General features: G+C 45.4%; 1 protein-coding gene across 1 annotated transcript in view; it reads left to right on the forward strand.

Annotated features, from left to right (window-relative positions):
• Positions 1–25,731, forward strand: part of SLC6A5 (solute carrier family 6 member 5) — a 50,251-nt gene that overhangs the window by 11,829 nt on the left and 12,691 nt on the right. Inside the window, exons 5-10 of the mRNA XM_024347011.3 lie at positions 7,862–7,996; positions 9,134–9,237; positions 11,870–11,994; positions 17,496–17,608; positions 18,363–18,494; positions 19,650–19,749. Coding sequence (XP_024202779.1) covers positions 7,862–7,996; positions 9,134–9,237; positions 11,870–11,994; positions 17,496–17,608; positions 18,363–18,494; positions 19,650–19,749 — 709 coding nt within the window. The remainder of the gene's footprint in view (positions 1–7,861; positions 7,997–9,133; positions 9,238–11,869; positions 11,995–17,495; positions 17,609–18,362; positions 18,495–19,649; positions 19,750–25,731) is intronic.

Below are 25,731 nucleotides of genomic sequence, written 5' to 3' on the forward strand. Positions count from 1 at the left end.
GAGAATCACTCGAACCCGGGAGGCGGAGATTGCGGTGAGCTAAGATGGCATCACTGCACTTCAGAGTGACAGGGTGACAGAGTGAGACCCTGTCCCGCCCGACACACACACACACACACACAAAACCTACTGAAGAGTTAACCAGTTATTCTGATCACATGCAATAATATTTAATTACGCCAGGAGGTATTTGCATGTTTTAGGATGAAACAAAAATGTCTTTAAGGCTCAAGGAATGAGGATGTAATGGGGGATTCTGAGACCATAGGTTGGGGAGTTGAGATTTCGTTTGATTATCCAGGCCAAGGATTTCTGCGATTATGTTACAATCAACCAACTTCTGAAAGGTTGGGTCTCATCGGGAGGGTAGTCAGTGCCATCTTTCACCCCCAGGCATACTTTGCATCCCCCATTAGGCACGCAATCCCAGCATCTATTAGCCACATAGACCGAACCGTCTTCTCCCTGGGGACATGGACATTTTTGATTACAGCTCTTATTAGTGCTTGCTTTTCATGTCATGTAGTTCCACAGGGACTTGAGTGGTGGATTCTGGCAGGTTTGTCAGGGTTACCTGAGGCAGGTGGTATGCCTTAAATCACAGAGTGTGGGGAGAATCAGGTCAGCTAGAGAGAACCAGCCCAGGAGTGAGGAGACCTGAGCCCTTGTCCTTGGGGACTTCTCATGGTGTTTGCTGTGTAGGGATATCTCTACTTGGGTGGTGAAACATGGCTGAGCTTCTGATTTTGCTCTTAGCTTTAATTGCTTTTTTTTTTTGGCCAATAAATGAAAAGCACATTTTCCTAGCTATTTTAGAAGTCCTCAGTTTCCTCATTTCTAAGGTGAGGGTAATTGGACTGGGTGATGTCTAAGGTCCTCTAATTCTAAGATTATTCTGTTGGAACACTTGCTGGGTGAGCTGGAGGTTTGGGAGCACTTCTACTCTGTGACCTCAGTTTCCCCTTCTGTAAAAAGAGAACTGGGATTCAGTGACCCCTGAGGAACCTACTGGCTCTGAGTGAGTACCATGAGACTGGATTGATTGTTTTTCTAAGGTTACAGGGAGATGGGAAATGTTAACTTGACCCTTATGACAATACCGAGCATGGCCTGAGGTTTCCTGGACCCCTCACCTTCTGTGGCTTGGAGCTGAGCTTGGGTGGGAGTTTCATCATCTCCAAAGGGCCCAGCCAAGCAATTGCTCAGCAAGACTAGCCAAGTATATACTCAATCAAAATCCCATGGGCAAGACTGTCACTTATGGCTAGAAATGGAGACAAGCTTACCTCAACCATGATGTGAGTGGCCAGATAGGTGTCTAGTAGTATAGGCTGGAAGGTGAGACTGCAGGAGGAGAGGTGATAGGTGAGGAGGGTGAGAACAGCACCTTTTAATGATGTGAGGAAGGATGGCCTGTGGCTCCAGAGTCAGACCAATCTTAGTTCAAATCCTGGCTCTATCACTTTCTAGTTGTGTGACTCTGGACAAGCTATTTAACCTTTGAAACCCATTTCCTCATCTGTAAATAGGGGATAATAGTGCATAATACTTAGGATTGCTGTAAAGATGAAGTGAGACATGCATGCTACTACCTGGTGTATGGTCAGTTATTAACATTATCTCCTTTCATGTTCATTATTCTGAATGGCTGCTGTATTGACTGGGTATTGTGCCACTTTGACATCTCCACAGCAGTGGCTTTGTTGGGAGATTGGAAGAGAAAGAGAGCTTTGTTGAACACTGTGTGCCAGGCACTGTGCTGTCTGCTTCACATGCATTAGAAGCACATTGATTCCCATTTTGTAGAGAGAGAGACTGAGGCTTGTCAAGGTAGAGTAAATTGCCTGAAGTCACAGAGCTTTTAAGTGGAAGTAGTGGGATTTGAACCCAGGTCTATCTGGCTTTGAAGCCTAGACTTTTTTATTTTTATTTATATTTATTTTTTATTTTTTTATTGAGATGGAGTCTCGCTTTGTCACCCAGGCTGGAGTGCAGTGGTGCCATCTTGGCTCACTGCAACCTCCACCTCCTGGGTTCAAGTGATTGTCCTGCCTCAGACTCCTGAGGAGCTGGGATTACAGGAGCCCACCACCACGCCCAGCTAATTTTTTTGTATTTTTAGTAGAGACAGGATTTCACCGTGTTGGCCAGGCTAGTCTTGACCTCTTGATCTCAGGTGATCCCCCTACCTTGGCCTCCCAAGGTGCTAGGATTACAGGTGTGAGTTATCGTGCCCAGCTGGCCTAGACTTCTTCTAATACAAGACATTCTCTCCCAAGAAGGAGTTATTAAGAATAGATAGTAAATGAGGAATTGTGGAGTCATCATTTTCATATAGTGGGGGAAAAAAATCCCCCCACAGTAAATCAGAATCTGCATTTCTACCCAGTCTCTGCTGTCTTGCTGTGTGACTTTGGGCAAGTCACAGGATATATTACAGCTTCATTGTCTTCATTTGCAAAATCAAGAGTCAGAATATTCTCTAGGATTCTTTTTATCTTATTAGTCTGTGCTCTTTTGGAATGGCATTGCAGCCAGTTCTTTCCACTGATTTAGAATCTAATTCTTGGTGATAGATTTTATAGGCTTTCTGGAATAGGAAGTTTTGAGCAGATATGTTTTTCATTTAGATCTGCCAACTTATCTCTCTGCTTCATTGAGAAAAGTTTCCAACCAGAGATCAATGATCAATTTTTATTTTAAATGAAGAATACCACCAGAAATAATGAATCACAATTTACTATCCTGCCCTGGGCTGTGCAGACATTAATCATGGAGCATTATTTGGGAGCCAAGGTGGATGCACAGCTGAAGGTGCTTTATGATGAACTCCTTTGTGATTGAAATCCCAGGAACACTGTCATTTTTATGCAAAAGAGATGTCGTCTTCCTGCAGCCAGATAAGCTCAGTTCCTCTTGTTTAGGGCCTCAGGAGACAGGACTGGCAGGTTGCTTCCTCTGAGACAGGTCTTCCTATTTCACTGTTGGAGACTGTTTTCCAGCAGCTAGAATTCCAGAGGCACGGGCAACCAGCAGGCAGCCTGAAGGTCAAATGCAGCCCACCTGCCCTCAGGGGCGCCTCTGCCTGAGAGTTGTGGCAACCAAGCAAAGCTAACCTAATTAGCTCGTACAGGCTGTTGGGCCTTTACCACCTGTTCAGGGGTCCCATGGTGAGAAGGATGCCTGGAGGGGTCAGGCCAACAGGCTCAGATGGGCGAGTCAGTGTCACTCCTGCCAAGTGTAATTCATTACTGTTCAAGTTTAACTCCTCTGACAATAGAATGTGGAAACAGGTGCATTCTGAATCTCCCCTGACACAGGGGAACTAGCTGTGCAGAAACCTCCAATGCACACCTGACTCACATTTGAGGCATTCCCAGGATTTATAAACCAAACTGTTGGCCCTCTCAGTTCACCATGATCACCATCTAAAAAATGAAGGCATCACCTGGGTGAGGTGAGCCAGTGCCTAGTGTGCAAAATTGAGAGGCACTCACGCTCAGGTTCCTGAAGTGCAGGGCCGGCACCTGACAGTGAATGCCTCTGTAAATTTTGCACCCTAGATGCCTGCTGTCTCACTTGCCTCCCCCTAGTCCTGGCCCTGCCATACACATTTCTCATCATGTGGCCCATAGAATGGCGTTCATGGAAAGAGTGGCTTTGGAGTGGGGAAGCTTTGGGCTTAAGTCTTGTCTCAAGACCTTGAACGAGATATTTAATCCCTTGTGAGATGCTTAACCTGAACCTCAGTTAACTTCTCTGCAAAATGGGACAAATATACCTGGCCACAGAGGGAACTCAGGAGTGATGGTGTCTAAACCGCCTCCAACAGTGAAATGGGAACAGCTGTCTCTTTAACTCATGCCAGCCTTGGAGATTTTCTTCTATAAGCCACCGCTGTCTGGGTCATGTCCTCTCCGTCACCTCTTCCTTCCATCCTCATTTCTCACCAGCCCCAGGTGGTCAGAGGATGGAAAGGATACTCCTTAGTTGTCTCCCATCCCATCCCCATGCTGTTTTGGGGGCAGGAAAGTCAGGCTGGTCAGGGCCTGCCCTTGTAGTATCTCATCTTCCCAGCCCCACCTGACAGCTGTGAGGCCAGCCCTGAGACGTCAGATGCCCTTGGATTTCCTAACGTCCACGTGTGGAAGGGCTTCACTTCTCCTTAGACTTCAAGGGCATGGAAGGAGAGAAGCAGGTTTGGAAGAAATAGAGAGGAGCTGGCTGCTGTTCCTCCCTTCCATCCCTAGCACTGCAAGTTCTTTGAGACAAGGAGGGAGGAGAGACTGCTGTTCTGTGGGGCAGGAAAAATGTGTCCCGGTCAGCAGTGTCACAGTGGAGAGAAAAGGAGTGTAGCCCACCTCTGGCAGCTCTGAACCTGCAGCCAGGAAGAAAGAGTTTGGCCTTGAGTAATTGAGTTTAGAGACAGAAGTAACTTCCCCATTTCAGTTCATGGCAACTCCACCCTTTCAGTTGCTGAGGCCAAAACACTTGGGAGTCACCTTGACTCTTCTCTTTCTCTCACACTCCCCATGAAGTCTGGGGGCTCCTCTTGAAAATGTATCTGGCATCTGTTTCTCACCAGCTCCAGCGACAACACCCTGGCTGGAGCCATCCCCATTCTTTGTCCCTTGCCTGCTGGCTGCTGAGGCCTCCTTACTGTTAACCCTGCAATATTCTTGCTACATAGCAACTGGGTGATTCTGTGCAAATGTTAGATCCTGTTACCCCTCTTCCTGAGTCCCTGCCGTAGCCCTGTTGCCCACAGAGTGAGAGCTCTGCCTGGCCCCACCTAGTCTGCCCCTCCCTACTCCCACCTTGCCGATCTCTCCCACCTGTGCCCCCTCTCTTGCCACACTGGCCTCTTTGCTGTTCCTAGGAGCCAGGCACACTCCCTTCTTAGGGCCATGATTCCAACTGTTCCCTCCATCTGAAATGTTCTCCCAGACATCCAGTTGGCTCACCCTGACTTTCTTCCTTGACCAACTTCTCCCTGAAGCCTTCCCAACCATCTTCCCCACACCCCACCCCACTTACCCAGCTCTAATTTTTCACTTTTTCAATCCACATATCACCTTCTAATATGCCACAAATAATACTTATCACGATTATTGTTGGTTGACTCTCTCCCCAACTAGAATGGAAGCTATTCAGGGCAGAAATCTTTGCTTTGTTTACGGACAGGACCTGAACGCTTAACTGGCTGGCACATATTAGTTGCTCTAAATATATATATATAAGTATGTATATTCATTTGAACAAGTGGAATGACCCCAAGGGTTTTATATATATATATATATTATATATATATATATATTTTTTGAGACAGAGTCTCACTCTGTCACTCAGGCTGGAGTGCAGTGGTGTGATATCGGCTCACTGCAGCCTCTGCCTCCTGAGTTCAAGCAATTCACCTGCTTCAGCCTCCTGAGTAGCTGGGACTACAGGCATGCACCACCATGCCCGGTTAATTTTTGTATTTTTGTAGAGATGGGGTTTCACTATGTTGCCCAGGCTGGTCTCGATCTCCTGACCTCAAGTGACCTGCCTGCCTCAGCCTCCCAAATTGCTGGATTACAGGTGTGAGCCACCGCGCCCGGCCCCCAAGAGTTATTTCTTCATCTCAGCTCTAAACTTTCCCAAATCATCTCCCCCTGTGAGTCCTTGAATCCGTCCTCATCTCCTGAAATCTCACTCACTACCATGCTGGAGCCCCCTACCATGTACTCGAGTCTGTGCAGGCAGCGTGTGGCAGGTGCCCTGTGTCCCTCTCATGGGGGCAGGTATTCCAGTTGCCCTCAGAGGAAGGACTGCAGGTGGAAATCGAGGTGGCCCTGAACCAACAGCCATCACCCCATGGATCCCGAGAGCCCAGAGTGGGCCTGGATGGGAGCTTAACCTCAGCCTCTCAAGTGTCTTTTAATGCACTTTTTGGAATGTAGCCTACCTGTGAGTCGAGCGCTGTCAGTGCGATTAACTTGAGGACTGGGGAGTCCTAGGCCAGACTGTGAAATGGTACTTCTGTTTCCAGTGCCCTGGGCCTGTTCCACTTTGTGTGGATTGTAAGTAACACTGTACTCTTCCAATAGCCCCATGAAGAATCTACTGTTGTTGCCACTTTGCAGGTGTGGACACTGAGGGTCAGAGACTCAGAGAGGTTAAGTTGCTGCCTCAGTGAGTGCTGGAGTCAGGATTTGGTGACACAGTTCATAAGTGCTGGAGTCAGGATTTGGACCCAGGCTCGTGGGACTGCAGAGCCTGAGCTCTCACACTGCTCCTTCTTCTTCTGCCAAATCCTGGTCCCAAGCCCTACCTTCACCTTGAGGTTTGATGGACAGGTACGGAAGGAAAGGTCCCCCTACCTACCATGTTCAACTAACCCCCAAGTTCTGCTACTGTTACCTCCCAAATGTTTCTTTCTTTCTTTCTTTTGAGATGGAGTTTTGCTCTTGTCACCCAGTCTGGAGTGCAATGGCGTGATCTCTGCTCACTGCAACCTCCGCCTCCTGGGTTCAAGTGATTTTCCTGCCTCAGCCTCCTGAATAGCTGGGATTACAGGAGCCTGCCACCACACCCGGCTAATTTTTGTATTTTTAGTAGAGATGGGGTTTTGCCATATTGGCCAGGCTGGTCTTGAACTCCTGACCTCAGGTGATCTGCCCGCCTTGACCTCCCAATGTGTTGGGATTACAGGCATAAGCCACTGCGCCCGGCCTCCCAAATGTTTCTTGACGCTGGTCCCTCCCTCTCTTCCAGCATCCAGCAGTACCCTTTTGCTGGCATTCAAGGCTTCCCGTGACGTGGTGTCCTCCAATGTCTCTAGCCCCCCACGCCCTACTCTTAGCCTCAACTTTATGCTGTGCTGATAGTCAGTGAGTAGGGCTTTGCCTCACACACCTGCCTTGCCCATGTGCTTCCTTCACCTTCCCACCTTGCCTCTCCTCCTCTAAGCTGCACTTGTCCAGTTCAGTGTCATCTCCATGAACTTCTTAGTAGACGCCCAGGTTGGGCACAATGCCCTTCCCTGAACTTCCATAGTGCCCTCTGTGTAATTCCCTAGCTCATTATTCAGACATTGTCTTTGTGTCTTCTAGGTTAGGAGTCCCTTCATCTTTATGCAGCTGATGCCTGGCATAGTGCCCAGCTCATAGGAGGCCCTCAATAAATATTTGTTGAACTTAATGTCATTTAATGACCTGCTGTTATAAATCAGGCACCATGCTAGGTCCTATCCATGCATTAGCTCATTGAATCCTCACGATTATCTGTAAGAAAGGTGCTATTATCCTTGATTTACAGATACTGAAACTAAGATTCAGAGAGCTTAATAAATGTCTAAGGTCACACAGCTAGTCAGTGCCAGATGTACAGTTTCATTTGACCCTAAATGCGTCTAATTCTAATATCATGTTCTTCTGACCTTATGGGACTGCCTCACTTAGGTATGTGTATAAACAGGGATGGAAAGCTTAAGCTAATAGGATTCATCTTCAATGGTGGAATTTTGGTGCTCTAGCGGGCGTGGGCACAGAGCCCCCCTCCCTCCTTCTCTCTGTGGTTCCCTAAGGAGTTGTGTACTCATCAGCTGGGCTGGGTGACATCTCCCCCAGCCTTCTGGCTGTAGGCCGACTCACCCCACAGCCTTGGGTCTCTCCTAAGAGGCTTTATTTCTAGCTCTCTCTGACTCACCTTTGGTCCCAGTGCCTTCCCTGCTTCCCCAGCCCTGGCTGCATTTGGGGAGAACTACCCTGATGTGCTCTCTGTCATGCGCAGCCCCACTCTTCCCCGAGCAATGCTCCTTCTGCACAGGTGCACTCTGCAGGGCTGCTTCTTCCAGCCCCTCTGCCCATGGCTTTTCTAGGTGGTGTACTTCACGGCCACGTTCCCGTATGTCGTACTCGTGATCCTCCTCATCCGAGGAGTCACCCTGCCTGGAGCTGGAGCTGGGATCTGGTACTTCATCACACCCAAGTGGGAGAAACTCACAGATGCCACGGTGGGCTTCTAATTTTATCTATAACCAGCCCTGGGGGAGTGGCCCTCTGGGAGGCTTGGGCAAAAAGGGTTAGATTTCTTCCTCCAGGGAATCCCAGTGTGTGCTTTTATAAGAGCCTGATAATCTTGGTACATTATGCACTCAGGAAATATTTAATGAGAAGTGGACAACTGAGGGTTTTTAGATTCCTGGAATAGTTGTCCTACATCTGGGGTTATAGTAGAGGCCGAAAATGAAGAATGAAATCCCCTTAATAGCTTTGGGCCAACTCACATCACTTATCTGTTGCTAATTATAGAGTGTCGGAAGGGTAGTTTTGCTGGTGGGAAAATAACAGCACTTAGTGTAAACCACAAGCGATTCTATTTTTAAAATATTTTTACCTGAACCCTTTAAGGGCTCAGACACATCTGAATACTTTTGTACACCCACACAGGGCCAGCACAAGCTGAACTTTGTCTTTGCATATTCTGTACAGGCATATCTAACTCTAAAATTTCCAATTCAAAAACTACAAATGAGGGGGTGATTGTTGAAGGGGAACTGAATTTTCTCACCTTAAAGGAAAACTCTGCTTTTCCAGGGTGTGTTAAGAATGCATAGCTAGGATTGAGTTTGATTGCACAAAACAGAAAGTCTCCACTTAATAGCAGGTAGGACGTGACACTATAAAGTCTGCAGCGGCATAGAGGTTGCTTTACTGAGATTGGGGCTACAGAGTTTCAGAAATTTAATAGCAGTTGTAATCTGCAGAAATGTCAGTTAAAAAGGGTTTTGATTTTGCATCCGTTGTTATATTTTTCTGTTGTAAATTATTATTTTCTGAGAGTGTATTGACCTAAAGGAAGGACTCTCCCTTCCGTTTAGCTTTACAGGAGAGAACATATGAGCATGGTATGTAGTGTAGTTTACTGAGTTCCTCACCTTTGATAGAGGAAGTTAAAATCTCCCAGGTAATTGACTATGCCTTTGGTTTCCAGCACAAGTGATTTATGTTCTCATTGATGTTGATGTCAGGGGTCATCTTGTCCCTGATGTTTCCCCTGGAAACATGATATGGCACTGGGTGTGTGACTCCTCTCCCCTGGGGCCAGTCTCCTTCATGGATCTTGAATCTCTTTCCCTTCTGCCTCTCAGGTGTGGAAAGATGCTGCCACTCAGATTTTCTTCTCTTTATCTGCTGCATGGGGAGGCCTGATCACTCTCTCTTCTTACAACAAATTCCACAACAACTGCTACAGGTATGTAGAGGTACTACAAGATCTGGGCATAGCTGGTGAGTGGGACAGAAGAATGGACTGAGTTATCAGACACCTGAGGCCACATCCTCACATTTCATCTTAGGGAGAGCTAAAGATTTGCCTCTGGCCTAGGAGAAACCACCTGCTAAGGCCTAGGCACTATCTTCTGAAGGCCTGGACCCTCACTTACACACCTGGCTCTGACACATGGTAGAGTCTCAGTGGCTATTTATAGGATGGAAGCAAGTTTGTCTGCAGGTCACTGTGCAGTTGGCTGTGTTCTGTGATAGTCATTTGTGAGCTACCTAGTCTGTGGATACAATGGACTGTGCCTTCAGATGGTCTTCCCTCTGTGTGGGGCTGTGACCTAATCTCCTCTTCTTATAAAGACCCCAGTCATATCAGTCACATTGGATCAGGGACCACTCTAATGACTTCATTTAACTTAATTACCTCTTTAAAGGCCCTATCTCCAAATACAGTCACATTCTGAGATACTAGTGATTAGGATGACAAAATATGAATTTGGTAGGGGTGGGGGAGTGGTAGGAAGACACAATTCAGTTCAAAATGACCTTGAGTAACAGACTATGGTATTTAAACTTCATTAGTCACAACTGCTCATTAACCATTGACCCAAATCAGTCTGAACACCATTAAAGGGTGAAGCATTGCTATCTTCTTTATTAGAAATGAGGCTGTGGTGTGGCAGAAATAACCCAGGCTGAGAGCTTGAAAATCTAGATTCATATCCTGGCCCACACTATTAATTAGTCCATTACCTTTCCCTGGGCCTCAGTTTCCTCTTCAGTAAACTAAGGGGTCAGACAAGGTGGATCATTTGCTGCACACTTGCTCTGTGCTAGGCGGTGCATAGTACAGGTATCATCTCATTCTCTCCTGGCAACAGCCTATGACAGATAGACTCATTGCTGCCATTTCAAATCAGAGTGGAAAGGAAGTGCATTGCTCAAGGTCATGCCACTAAAAGGCAGGAGAACCAGGATTTCAGTGTAGCCCTGGGTTACAGTGTAGCCCGTCTAGCTGTGACCTCACATTTGAATCTAGGATGACTGAAGGTAGACTGGGAAACCCTGGCTATCTTACCAGCAGCAGGCTCTGCGATGAAGGTAGAGACACTGGGCTCTCTTCCCTCCCCTGCCCCTTTGTCCTTCTCAACCCTGTGTGTCCCAACTCCAGGCTACCCTCACATTTTAGGGTCATTTGACTTTCCCACTGCCTTCTCTTCCCTCACACATAGTTCCTGTCCTGGAGCCGACCAAGGCCCCATCTCCTCAATTTCTGTTCTGATGGACAGATTTACCTCTGCCCCTGGAATAATGTCTTAGTTTGTTCAGATTGTCTAACAAAATGCCATAGACTGAGTAATATTTTTTCTTTATACATTTTTTGCTTTTATTATTTTTAAATGACACATAGTAATTATGCATATTTATGGAGTACAGTATGATATTTCGGTACATGTATACAATGTGTAATGATCAAATCAGGGTAATTAGCATATCTACTACCTCAAACATTTATCATTTCTTTGTGTTGAAAACACTGACAGTTCATTCTTCTAGCTGTTTGAAAACATAAAATAAATTGTTGTTAATATAGTCATCTCATAGTGCTGTAGGATGATTTTTTTTTTTTTTTTTTTTTTTTTGAGATGGAGTTTCGCTCTTGTTGCCCAGGCTGGAGTGCAATGGCCAATCTCAGCTCACTGCAACCTCCACCTCCCAGGTTCAAGCAATTCTCCTGCGTCAGCCTCCCAAGTAGCTGGGATTGCGGGCATGTGCCACCATGCCCCACTAATTTTTTTTTGTGTGTGTGTATTTGGTAGACACAGGGTTTCACCATGTTGGTGAGGCTGGTCTCAAACTCCTGACCTCAGGTGATCCACCTGCCTTGGCCTCCCAAAGTGTCGGGATTACAGGTATGAGCCACCGTGCCCGGCTGGGATGGTTGTTAATATAGTCATCCTATAGGGCTATAGAATACTAGAGTTTATTTCTCCTATCTAGCTATATTTTTGTATCTTTAACTGACTTTTGGCTATAAACAACAGAAATTTATTGCTCACTGTTCTGGAGGCTGGGAAGTCCAAGTTCAAGGTGCCAGAATATTCAGTGTCTGGAGGGCTGCTCTCTGTTTCAAAGATGGCACCTTGTTGCTGTGTCTTCATATGGTGGAAGAGGCAGACACATTCCCTTCAGCCTATTTTATAAGGGCACTAATCCCATGAGTTGGCTCTGTCTTCATGACTTAATCACTTTTCTAAAGCCCCCACCTCTTAATACTATCAAATTGTGGATTAAGTTTCAGCCAATGAATTTGAGATGGGGGGATTCAGACCACAGCAGATGAGTTGAGACCCATTTATATAGATCGTGGAGTCAGAGCTTTGGCCCAGAGGCCCTGAATCAGGGCTATTAGGGGATATCGTCTGAGCCTTTTGGTGCTTTTTAAGTGAGCCCAAGGGAGCCTGTGGTTAGGACATGAACGTACACGTATATGCCTACACATGTGCAGACAAACATGTGGGCACACATTTGTGTGTCCTTCCCCTTGTCCCTTTCCACTCACCAAGCACACCTAATGGAAAACTCTGGTCTCTTCCTTCCAGGGACACTCTAATTGTCACCTGCACCAACAGTGCCACAAGCATCTTTGCCGGCTTCGTCATCTTCTCCGTTATCGGCTTCATGGCCAATGAACGCAAAGTCAACATTGAGAATGTGGCAGACCAAGGTACAGGACAGTTGTTACCCTGCTGTTGCAGGGCAGGTCCCAGGCTCATGTCACAAGCTCCTAATTTAGACTATGCTGGGAAGCTGGCCTTCTGGAACAGGATAGAGGGTGGAGGAGCCCAGGTCCTTCTTTACAGAGGGACCAAGGCAGGCTCAAGTAGGAAGCTCACTGCAGAGTCAGAACTGGCTGGTCTCTAACTGGAGGGATTGCTTTAAAAGCCCTCTTTCCTTCTCCTCGCCTCTCCTTCCTCTTACCTTACCCCTCTTAATTTAGCTCCAGTCTATAGAAATAAGGGTTATACCTGTTAGGTATGAGTAGAGAATTTATTAGGCAAACCATTGCCTCAGGAGCTGATGTGGGCACAGGCTGCTGTAGGATGACATTCATTGCAGAAGGCCCTGTCGAAACCAAGGCTTAGTGAGAGAACTGACTTCAGAGGAGCATTTTCCTTACAAAGCACTTTTCTGATTGTTAGGTCAAATGTGCTTTCAGGGCCTTCTGCTTAGTTAGCAATGCAGACCTGCAGTTTTTTTCTCCAGTGGGTAGAAATGTTGGATCGTGCTGGGTGGGTGGAGAGGCATGTGGAATAAATGTTTACTCTCTACCCAAATGATCTTTTTATTAATGGCTAACATTTGTATGGTGCTTTCAAGTTGACAAAGAGCTTTCATTTTTATTTCACTTAATCCATATTACTAGGACAGCATTTTGCAGAGAAAGCATTCAAGATTTTAGTTTAACTCTTCATTTTCACCCAGCCTGGTTCCACAAAGGATTTGTATATTTAGTAGGTTTCAGTGATCAAGGGATTTCATTGTGTCTGTTGTTTACCATTATGATCTCATTCTCAATTCAGACATTTATGGGATGCCTAGTGTGTTGGTCATGTGCCTCATGCTGTGGGGCATGACTGTGGCCCTGGACAACCAAGGGGCGTAACTGTGAGAGGCTTGTCTGGGCAGTTATCTTCCTTCAAGGAGCTGACTGCAATTCTCAGATAATGGCTCAGATGTGGTGAGAGAACTAAGCCCTGGAAATGTCACCTTCTTGGATACTAAGATTTCTTCTGGCTCCCCAAGGATAATTCATTACTGCGCCAATTCATGCTGATGGTGCACCAGCGGCCTCAAAGAGTTAAAGAGCCAGCACGTTCCAGGGGTGCAATTATCTCTCCCTGGAGAGAGTGTGAAACCCTGAGGGGTGTTTGGTTCCGCAGCAATGCACTAAATTAGAGGGGCCCCAGGAGATAAGCAATGGCTCTCCCTGGTTGAGAATTCTCAGATACCCTGGGAGGCAGGCAAGGAAAGTGAGAGGGTAAACGGGTTTTGTCCTTAGAGGTACTGGAGTCACTTCCAGCTGTCGTGTAACTTCATTTCCTCCTAGCAGAGTGGTTGGAGCAGATAGGTTCTGTCCCATTTTCTAGAAGATCTTAGGCATTTTGCTTTTTGTGACATTACTGAGTTCTTTTGGAACCAGTGGCCAACCTGCTAGAGACTGTGAATCCTGAGATGTGGGCCAGGTTAGTAAATGATTCTGAACTCTTTTCTGCTCCAGGAAACGGATTTCTGGGGAGATATTGCAAAAATTCAGACAGAATGTTGTTTATCTGGTGTGTAAAATGCAGCCAACAAATTGCCCATGTTTTCCTCTGAAATTTCTCCTTTCCAGTGTTTTTTCACTTCCTTTGATTTGAACAAGGATAGGGGCACTTCTAACAGGTTCTAACCTGTTGTGTTAATTCTTGTCTCTGGCACAGGGACGGGTGGGCCTCATCTCTCACAGGAGAAGGCCCATGAGATCTTCTCCCAGACCCACTGGGGAAGCTTTCCTGCTCATCTGAACCTGGATGTGTTTTTATATGTGCTTTACAGGCTTGTCTTACTTGCCTTGATATAATGGAGGCTCTGCAGAATACAGGACAGAGATTTGGGGTCAGGCCTGCATTCAACCCGAGCCCCACTTCCTCCTTGCTGGGCAACACTGGCATATAGACATTCAGGACATTTTTGCTGACCCAACTTTGGTAACTAAGTTTTGATCTTTAGTCAAATAGAGGTTCTCTTTAATGACCTAACACTATTCGATTTAGTTTACCACTCCCTTCTGAAAGAGGCATTTCTACCAAAATGATCATCTTAAATCTTGGTCTTATCAAAATTTTGAGGGGCTGAGGATGGGATTGGTGAAGAGACCAAGCTGTGTTTTGCTTTTATGATAGGCATAGGGAAGGGGGCATGTTCTCGGGGAACTACTCTAGAAAAGCAGCTTCCAGGAAAGTTAGCCCTTCAGAGCCATCTCGCCACCATATGCATTGCCACCTATGGAGCGGTGACTCATGTTCAGAATCTATCCTGAAGCCAAACAAAGATGCTTATCCAACAGCAGAAACACTGAGTTATACCAGAGTAGATAAGCAGAAATTTGCATATTTATTTAGCATTCCCAGGTGTAGGTAACTCTCAGCTAACCGGAGCACTAGAAATACTACTTTGGTTCCCTTGCCCCTTAATAGTTCAGATACCTTACTAATCAAAATGAGCATTCTCAAACAGCACTGATGTCCCACCTCCATGCAGCCATCTGTCTATCACCTGTATCCCAATCCTTCTGCCCGAAGGCACAGAAGTCCAGGTGGCATATCCTCAGAGAGCTCATTCAATTTGTAATAGTTATCACAGCAGAGTGGCTACCCAAGCTGTGCTATGGGCCTTGATGCATTGCACTGACCAGAGCCCCTTGCTGTGTCTTTAGTGGCACTCTAGGATAAAGGAGGCTCTCATGGTAGGATCTCTGGGGACTCTGCTCAAGTTACTGAAATGAAGAGCCCCTTTGATCCCTTCTCATAAGAAGACTGATAATGGTCTATGTTTTCTGAGTTCCTAGTATGTCCAGGCATTGTTCTAAGCCTTTTACTTGTGTTGATGCATTTAATTCTCACGGAAGCTCTATAAAGGTAGGTACTATTACTATTTCCATTGTGTGGATAAAGAAACTAAAGTTTGTCTAGAGAGAACAAGTGACTCCCCTAAGTCCTCGGCTAGCAAGAGGTACAGCCAGTTTGTTTTTTGTTTTTTTTTTTTTTTTGAGATGGAGTCTTGCTCTGTCACCCAGGCTGGAGTGCAGTGGTGCCATCTTGGCTCACTGCAACTTCTGCCTCCCGGGTTCACACCATTCCCCTGCCTCAGCCTCCTGAGTAGCTGGGACTACAGGCGCCCGCCACTACGCCCGGCTAATTTTTGTATTTTTAGTAGAGACGGGGTTTCACCATATTGGCCAGGCTGGTCTTGAACTCCTCACCTTGTGATCTGCCCACCTTGGCCTCCCAAAGTGTGGGGATTACAGGCGTGAGCCACCGCACCTGGCTGCCAGTTTTTTAATCCATGAGGAAGAGAGCCTGTACTCCAGCCACTGGGCTCTACTGCCTCCCAGTGGGAGAGGAGAGAGGCAGAACTTGGCCTCCATCAGACTGGCCATATACTCTTTTAAACATCTAACGATGTTATTCTCTAGATGACTCTGCTCCCCATCTGCCTTGGGTAAGTGGAGTCTGCTGTAATTTAGCTTGCAAAGAATGCCTTCACCTGGGTGCTTTAGGGAGGCAGCTGAAATGGAAGCAGGCTGAATATTTTGAAATCACTTGTTTCCTCTAAAAAAGCTGTAAAGCCCAAAGGGTAGAATCCTGTTAAAGTGAGCAGCTGAGGACCTCTGGTAGTGGCCATTCAAGATCTTCTTGTCAGCTTTACGGGCCTGACTGTCGCCAGAACATTAAACTGACTTCCTTGTTGTTCTGCATTTGAGACCTATTTTGAACTTTAGTTTAACACAGACTTTTCTTTTACGGTTCACATAGGGAGCCTTCAGAGGCTGGCTCTACAGTCTGTTCAATAAATGCGTAAAGTGGGGGTATCTCTGGCATTTGACGCTTTATATTTTAAATACACAAAGGCCCTAGGCAACATTAGGAACTAACAACCTGATAAATTCCAGTTTAAAAAAGTGCTGTTATGCTTGAGTTATAAACATTCTAGGTGCTGTGATTGCTGATTGTGGACGTGTGCTGGCTGTGGATTATCCCGGCGCCCACATTCACTTGTCTCTGCCCATTATCATTTAGTTTTCTACTTACAGGGAAATTCACAACTGCTGTGTCTTTAGCCACCTTTGATTACAGTAATCTTCCCAGTGAGGCCGTGAGGCAGGGAGAATGGCTGGCAGAGCTTTATGATAGCAGAGAAAACTGCCGCTTAGACTTCCCCACCAAGACCACATGAAGTGTTCTAGAGAAAACCTGAATCAGAACCGCTAACTTCCAAGTTCATAGTCCACTCATAATAGAAGATAATATTCTGTGGGTGTTGATGATGTAGGGGGTACTGGGCTCAGTGTTTTACCTGCATTTTCTCATTTGTTCATTGTAACCACCTTGTGAGGTCCTATTTTTGTCCCCATTTTACAGATGGACAAAATTGAGGCTTACAGAAATTAAATAACTTGTCTAGGGTTGCTCAGATGGTAAGTCACGGAATCTGGATTTGGACCAGATCTAACCCTTAGAGACTGAACCCTCTTAACCCTTACATGATGTTTCATGCGCCGCCCCCCCGCAACCCGACTAACTACTAGGACTGATGTAGCCCCATTTATACCAATAGTGCAAGATCCTGAAAGTGTTAGATTCATATTTTATGTGAATGTTTTCTCCTGGAGGACTAAGTAAGAGGAAGGGTAGTTAAAGGAAGAAATACTAATGCATGCCAGACTTAATACTTAGGTGATGGGGTGATCTGTGCAGCAAACCACCATGACACACATTTACCTATGTAACAAACCTGCACATGCACCCCAGAACTTAATAAAATAAATAAAGGAAGAAATAATGTCATTCTGGTCATGTTCCAACTTCTAGAGCAGGGATTCTCAAACCTCAGCACTATTGACATTTGAGACAGGATAATTCTTCGTTGGCAAGAAGCTCTCTTGTGCATTGTAAGAGGCCTAGCAGCATCCCTTGCCTCCACCCCACTAGATGCCAGTAGTTATCCTACCCCTACCCCCAGCTCACCCGTGAGAATAAAAAATGTCTGCAGACATTGCCAAATATCCCAAACATTGCAAAATCACTGCTGGTTAAGTACTACTGCTGTAAAGGGTAATTAATTACATTTTCCTTTAATTCATCCAATACAAAGATCCTATGTACATGGTACACGGCCTAGCCGTGGAGTCCAGTAGAGTTGCCTCTGAGTCTCTGCTTAGACACTATTTTTAGGCCTCTCCTGTGAGTTCTCCTAGCTGTTGACCTAATTCCTTTGGTCTTTCCCTTCAAGGAGCCTAAGGTCTAATTGAGGAAATGGATAGAGATGAGTAAAAAATAACCAACAGTGGAAGCAGCATATAAGAAGTAATAAATGAGGATCTCAGCAGAGAGAAGGCCCTCTGGGCTCTGGGAAGAGCAGCCTTGAGTGGGGCCTGCCTGCAATCATCTGTCTTGTTCCTTCCAGGGCCAGGCATTGCATTTGTGGTTTACCCGGAAGCCTTAACCAGGCTGCCTCTCTCTCCGTTCTGGGCCATCATCTTTTTCCTGATGCTCCTCACTCTTGGACTTGACACTATGGTGAGCCCCTTTTCCATCAGTCTCTATCCCATGCTCCTCTTGAAGACTCCCCCTGTCCTGGGTCCTGGGTTCACCTTTCAGGAGAGGGGTAGGCTTACGGGTGTCTGAATGTTTCTCCCGAGAGATCTAGAGATGCTGAAGTGCCTGTGTAGGGCTCAGGATCACCTTGTATTTTGGGTGCTCATGTAATGGTGCAAGAGAGTCATCCTCTCTCCTTCCTTCTCCCTCTGTTCTATGTGGCAACTTTTAGCCTGTGTACCTCCTGCCTTCGTGTCATTTTGCCAAAGCAAATTCTGTAGGGCTGGATAAAGAATAATGTGAAATCAATTTTAGGGAAATTGCTGTGGGGCTGAGACAACCGCAGATCATGCTGACAGGTGCTCAGAGTTTAGTCCTTGGGTGCAAAGAGGGTTTTTCCTCAAGTAGAAGAGCAAATGCAAGGTAAACTGGAGGAGAGGAATTTACATCTCATGAATACAAAGTGAAACTTAAACTGTCCTAATGGGTGAATATGAATGCAAGTCTCTGGGGGTTGGAAGTGCAATTTTTAAAGCTCACATCCTGCTTGGGTTCTCTTGGCTGCCCTTGTGGGTTGGACCCCAAGGAGGCTTTTTAGACCCATTGAGGGAATGCCATCCTAAAAACCAAACCTAACACAAATACAACTTTCCTGGATGGGACATACAAAGGGCTTGGGGGTACCTTCTGGGTGGTACAGTTTGACTCAGATGTTCATTTCCTGACACGGTTCCAGTTTGCCACCATCGAGACCATAGTGACCTCCATCTCAGACGAGTTTCCCAAGTACCTACGCACACACAAGCCAGTGTTTACTCTGGGCTGCTGCATTTGTTTCTTCATCATGGGTTTTCCAATGATCACTCAGGTAAGCTGCCTCCTAGGCACAGGCTTGGGGTGGGGGCAGGTGGGTGGGGGGCCAATAGCTGTCTGTCCTTCAACCCTTAGCTCTCAGACCTTATAATCAAAGGCAAATCACTACCATTTCCATGTAGATGGCACCAGTTCATTAGGGATTCTGACTGCAGAGGGAAATATGTCATCTTGGCTACCAGTGATGCTTCTAGTATCTTCATAATTGAGATGTAGCCTTATTGAGCCAACAAGGCAGGTGTGTCCTACTTTAAGAAAATAGGTGCAGTGGCGCATGTCTCTAGTCCCAGCTACTTGGGAGGCTGAGGCAGAAGGATTGCTTGAGGCCAGGAGTTCAAGGTTGCAGTGTGCTCTGATTGCATCTGTGAATAGCCACTATACTCCTGCCTGGGCAACATCGTGGGACCCTGCCTCTAAAAAGTAAATAAAAAATTAGGAAAAAGAAAACAGAATACATAAAAATCTTTATTTACCAATCAGGTACAATTTCTGATGATTAATGTCATGTATGAGTCAACAGCCACTTCAGTTTCTTCCAGTCCCAAGTGTCTTGGTAAATTGTGTTAGCTTACTCAGTATATATATTGCTTTTGTTGTCTCTGTGGCCTTGAGCAAGTTAACTACTCAGGGCTTTAATTTCTTCTTCTGTAAAATAATGGATTGGAATGTGAAGGTCTCTACACCTTATTTACTGTAGGGAGACTTAAAGATTGAGGTAGAGATAACGTGGGGGTGTGTGAGAAATACCCAGAGACACCTAAAGGTCATCGGAGGGTCAATCGAATGCAGATACATAGGTGGAAATGATCAATTGCTTAAAGCAAAAATAAAGCAATCTGGCTGCTTTCACATATACTTCTTCAGACGTTGACCTTTGCCTTTCAAGAATAAGATGTTAAATCGCTTTTTTTGGTGCTTGTTATATTGATTAGCTCGGAGCCTGTTGAGGAACTGCTTTGCTGACTCAGCAAGGCCTCCAGCTTACATGCTGGACCAGGTGTAGGTTACTGCTACTGAGAGGAGGGGAGATGCATGGACTCCTGTTTGCACCTGACTCTTTTTAGGATTGAGAGAACTGGCTGTTAAACATGGGAAGAGACAGCCTGGCTTCAGGACGCATTTGATATTGGTTGTTTCTCTCTCCTGTTAGGGTGGAATTTACATGTTTCAGCTTGTGGACACCTATGCTGCCTCCTATGCCCTTGTCATCATTGCCATTTTTGAGCTCGTGGGGATCTCTTATGTGTATGGTAAGGAAATCACTGTGCCTGTTGCTGAAGTAGAGCTTGAGTGTCGGTAAGGCGTTCATGGCAAGCAGATTTCCCATACTTAATAAGACAATCCAGGGCTTAAATTGCAACTATTTAGGAAACCTAAGAGAGCTGCACTTTTGTTTCTAAACTTGCCTCACGACCACTGTGATCCAAATTTAATAGGGAAACAAGAGGTGGCTGAAGGTGAAACTTAAAAATCTTTGTATCAGAAATTCCTAGGACTTGGACACCCCTTTGGGTATGATCTGGCATTTGAACAGTTAATGCTTTTGAACAATGGCCAGATCAGGAAGGAGGAGGCTACTTTGCAGGCGTGAAATTATTTCCTGGTATTCAATACCCATGCAGCTTGAATTGAGGGGTAACTTTGTAGCTGGTCCCTGGGTACTGTAGTGAGAACAGAGACCACTCAGCTCACAGATCCTTAGGAAATTGTATTAGCATCATAGGAGCCTGTGATGCAATATCTCAATCTCAGATTTTTCCAGGAATAGACTTCCAGTTTATCCTTCCTACTATCACAATAGCAACCGGCATGCCATATCAGTGGGGCCATTATCAAGAACAGAAATGGTGAGCTATCAGATGCCATCTTTTCCCTTTGTGTGGAGGTGTTTGTCCTTGGGGTTTCAAGGGCATCTCCTGGTCCCTTGTATGCACTGTCGGTGAGTTCAAGAAAGTCCTATTTGATTCAAGGCCCTACTGACTTCTTTCTGCTTGGAAGCCTGCTCAGAACTGTCCTGAGGCCTCACTAATATATATATAAGGCCACCATAGCAAATATCAGGAAGGCTTCCAGTTCAGACTATCTAACTGCACTTCAGATCCCAAAAGAGACAGCAACATATTCTAAGCTAAAAGGAAGTGCAAGATATTATTTGGAATGCAGGATATGCTCGAGGGACAAATGTACCCTCTGAAGCCCAAAGGAAGAGGGGTCTAGGCCAGAGGGGTCTGCAGAGCTCTGGTCTTTAAACTGGGGGCCCAGCAAAGCTCACCCTAACCTCCAGGTATCCCTGTTATGAGCATCTTATTTTTAATGTAATTGTTAGCCTCCACCGAAGAGGTGCTTAACAGCTTCTTGCTTTTCTGGAAAACTCATTAAAATAAAGGGGGTGGAGTGGGAATCAAGATGGAAAAAAGAAACCTCATGTGTAAACCTCCTGGTACTCCAGAAACAGGATGATACCTGCAGTCAATTTTGGGCATTAGTAGAAGGGGAATTTGTCTCAGACTGGAGATCACATCCCCACTGCAGGGAGAGTTTAGTTCCTGGCAAGAGAGGTGGGCAGGCATGTTAGCTGTCCTGATGAGATCAGAGACCAAGCTGCCAGCACTTTTGGCTGATAAGACCGCCTAGATCCTGCAGTGATTGAAGACCTGCTGTCGGAGTTAGGGTGAGGCTTCAAAGTGCTTTTTACTTGAGTAGAGAGTGGTAGAAACCCAGTGAAATCCACCACAGCGTATCTTAACTTTGTGCCCAGAAACCAAAGACCTTGCCAGGAGAGGCAAAAAGAAGCCTCCAAGGTCTTTCTTTGGCACCTCAGCACCTCATGGGTCCACATGTAAGCTGAGGTCACTAGACGATCAGTTGGCAAAGTTGGGAAAGCACTTTATTTGCAGCACTGGCCCAAGTGCAAGTAACTATCTCATTTACATCTTCTGTTACCTGTACCCTAACTGCTGATTGCCACAAAGGGCACGTTTGCACAGTTCTTCCCTATAAAACAGGGCTGTTCAGGATGGTTTAAAACATCATTAAAATAGAAACCTCTTAATATTTCTGTTTTTAGGAATTAAATAGTCTCACCCGCATCCCCATACAAATCTAGTCATAGGTTTCTTAGTTCTGAAGGGAAAAATAAATCCTGAGTGCTTTAGTCCCTGGGCTATGTTAATTTTCCTTGGGACCACCCAGGGAATCCCCTGGTTTCTAAGTAAGAGTGCTGGTGTTGGGCTTGCCTCCAGAATCAGGTTGACTCTGTGCTGGGCTCAGGTTGAACCTGACTTCTGCAGTGTCGGATGTGGGTGTGCGCCTCTGATTTGGATCTGGATGGAATTCTAAGAAGTGAATCTCAGGAAGAAAAATAAGCTAACATGACTGTTTGAGGTAAAAAAAAAGAAGAAAAAAGCCTGCACAAATCTGTAATTTATATCCCAGAAGACAGTGTGTTCTTTATTGAGATGATGAGGCCCCAAACCAGTGCAGGGTTCATTTAAAATAGTAGAACATAAACCTGTGAAGGGTTAAAATGAACCTGACTCACTTGATGTACTACCTTCCTAGCCAGAATTAAAAAAATAAGCCAGTGAATTGAAGAGATTTGTATTTTCTTCTTGTTTCTAATAATCTCTAGATTCTAGAGGATATCATCCAAACATTTGAAATATGGTAGGGACAATTTTCAAGTTTTATTTATTAGATTGAAACAGTTGTTTGACGTTCTCAAGTCAACATGCCTCAATGGCCAATAGCTGGCTTCGAGGTATCCAGGTTTAAAAGTAAAACTCCCTTAGTTTTGTGTAGAAGTGGTCCCTTTAGCAGACTTTTATCTAAGTAGAGTCATTTTGAAAAAATGATTTGCATTTTTTCTGGAGCCAGTAGAGGGGCCTTTTGGCTGGAGAAACAATGTGATTGAACAGCCACTACCAAGGTCTCCTGCTTGCTAACTGCCTGGTTCTCCATTGTGTATTTCCCCAACCTCAATGTGGAGTGGTCTTGATCTGTTTTCCATGTCAGTCAGTTACTTGTTTCACATTCCACCTCCCAGATGGCCTCTCTTCACATTCTTGTGAGAAATGTTAGATTCACAGCAGACAATGGCTTTTGCTTGATGGACTATCTGTTTTCAGTTCTTGCCCATCCTGATGGCTGAACTCAGCAAGATTTTTTAAAGTAGAAAAACCCCAAAAAACAACAAAGCAACAAAAATAAACTGTCCCCCTGAAATCTACAAATTCAAGCTTAATTCATTTCTCTATGAGCCCCCTCCCTGAGCTCCATTTTCCCTTATGTTTTTATCTGAAATGTCATGGTATACACCACCAATTTCAGGGTGTAGTGTTCCCTAGTTCCATTTGCTGGTACTCAGTAAATTTTAGGAATGAGAGGCTTTAGCTCATTAATAACTCACACAGGTAAATGTGTATGAGTATGTCATGTGGGCTCTTAAGAATGTGGAGAGGGTGGGATAATGTCCTATAGTCATGGAACTTGCCAACTAGCTCCCAAGGAAGAACACACACACTTAAGACACTGAGGAGAAGGACAGTGCTAACTGTGCATCCCTGGCTGTGAGCCCTTTTGTTGCCCAGAGATAATGGAGGGTCAGAGTAGTCAGAAAATCCTTGGAGGTGGCATCTCAGAGAAAAAATAATATAAAATAAACAAACACTGGGACTTAGGGAGTATTAAGCTGAGGGCCCTTCACAGTAACTACAAAAGAATAACTTGGGGATTTACTTGTCCAAAAGTATACACAAGACTGGAGACGTAATTTGTGGGACATAGTACTAAATGAAAATATAGAGTCACTTGTTAAAAAAAAATATGAATTTCAATATGGTAGCTGGAGAGCGCTAAACCAGGTGTGGTTCCTCTCTGAGCACAGAGATCTGTGTGCTCAGAGAGGAACCACACCTGGCCACCCAGGAGGGAGAGCAGCCCCCATGAACAATATCCAGACCAAGGGCACAGGTGTGGTTTAGAGAGGCAAAAGCCACAAAGGTGCATGGGGGAAAGTGATTGACTGGTTGAAGCAACTCTTTGACATCTCAGTTCAGGATCTTTTGGTCGTATGCAGTTTGTCATGGACTGATTTCTGAGCCTCATATCTGTTTGAGTCTAAAATAATAGCCATGAGTTCACCACTTTCTTTCCCCCCTGCTGTTTTTCTGCTAATTCAGATGCATTTTTGAGAATCAACTGCTCAGAGCCCTTTTGGGGCCTGACTACTTGCTCTCTCACCCCTCCAGGCTTGAGGTCATGCAGCAGGCAAGTCCCTCTTGCCCATGCTTAAGGCTCCAAGAACAGTTCCTTTATCATGAGTTAGGCCTTGAAGGCAAGATGGATGTGGATTAGGGGAAAGGAGAAAGCAGGCAGAGGAAACCATATAAACAGAGGCCTAAGATGAAAATAGCTGTTGACTCAGTGAAGGACTCAGGTGGGGACTTGGATGTGGGCCAAGGCCTGGGTGCTGGGAGTGAGGCAGAGGCTGGAGGAACTGGAGAGCTTGACTCAGGAATGGCACGGTGCAGGAGGGTTGCGTGACAGGGGAAATGTCTTTCCAGGGTCCAAACTGGCCCTGGAACCCAAGCCTTTTCACTCTTGGTGCCAGGACTGCTCCTCTTCATTAAGTTGTCTCTTGCTGAAAACTGAGCACCCATGATCCACCCCTTCCTACAGCTTGGGGTCCAGCTCTTTATCCCCTCTCGGGGAGCCTGAGCACTTTTACCATGAACCCCTCCTCTTACAGGAGGCTGCTTATATGTATTCCTTAGGTCTAACCTTGAGCCCTATCATATCGGTGTCCCCAGTCAAGCCATATGCCACCATCTCTTGGGGATGGTTTCATGAAGGGGAACAACATGGCAACAGGATTGATGCTAATAATAGAAATTTCTAGAATCTCGCTTTTTTTTTTTTTTTAGAAAAAGAACTGAGGCCTGCTGCTGTTGGTGCTTTATATATATTTTTGAGGGCCTCAGCTTTGACTTCTATTTATTTTATTCTCTCGCCTCACTTATGCTCAGAAGGCCTAGTGATCAGAGGCCACTCATTTGAAGGTGTGTAATAAAAACTAAAGGAGACTAACAAATCCAAAGATGATTGGGTCAGCTGCTCAAAGCATGCAGTTCTTGCCTGTAGACCCAAGAAAGCAACCTGGAGTGTCCTTGCGTCATGGATTGACCTCTCCGGAAAAGCCTTAAGAGCTCATTCGGCTCAGTCTCCCCAATAAACAACAGCTTGGGCAGGAAGACTGTTTCACCTAAGGTCACACAGTGAGTCAGTAGAAGAACTGGGGATCAACTCTTGGACCTTAACTCCCAGTCCAGTGCTCTTTCCACTGTACCATGTTTGTGACTGACTGCTGTCAGACTTGCCTTAAAGTAGAGCAGGAAGCTCAGCTGCAACCTAAGGCATTTTAGAGTGAGCTGGGAAAAGTTGCCTTGGATGAATCGTCATACTGTTCCCAGCACAGGCTCCTCTACAACAGCCCCGAGGCTTGGCGGCCCTCCATGATGGCTGTTGTCAGGGATCTGGAGACTCGCTGTCCATGAGGGGTGGCTGACATTCTCAGTCTGAGCTTGGTAGGAAGTAAAAGCAAATGTCAGGAGTGGAGGGCTGTGAAGGGTCTCAGGATCCATTATTTTGATAGTCGTGTCTGGAGTGGAGTTTTTTGGGTTAATTTTAAGATTGAAGTACAATGTACATAGATGATATATTTTTCATTTATTTATGTATTTTTTATTAGATAGTGACAAGTTATAATTGTATATATTTACGAGGTTCAAAAGGGATGCTATATGTGTTATACAATGTGGAACGATTGAATCAAGCTAATTGACATTTCTATCACCTCATATACTTATCATTTATTCCTCCTGTCTAACTGAAACACTGTATCCTTGACAAACATCTCCCCATTTTCCCCATTCTCCAACCTCTGGTAACTACCATTCTGCGTCTCCTTCTCTGTGTTCAATTTTTTTTTTTTTTAGATTCCACACATAAGTGAGAACATGCAGTGTTTGTCTTTCTGTGCCTGGCTTATCTTCCTTCGCATAATGTCCTCCAGGTTCATGTTATCACTCGTGACATCAACTCCACTCTTTTAAAAGGCTGAATGGTACACCATTGTGTATGTACACCACACATTTATCCATTCATCAGTTGATGTGCACTTATGTTGATTCCATTGATGCTGCAATAAACATAAGAGTGCAGATATCCTTTGG

The sequence above is a fragment of the Pan troglodytes genome, chromosome 9 (assembly GCF_028858775.2).
Source record: "Pan troglodytes isolate AG18354 chromosome 9, NHGRI_mPanTro3-v2.0_pri, whole genome shotgun sequence".
Classification (NCBI taxonomy): domain Eukaryota; kingdom Metazoa; phylum Chordata; class Mammalia; order Primates; family Hominidae; genus Pan; species Pan troglodytes.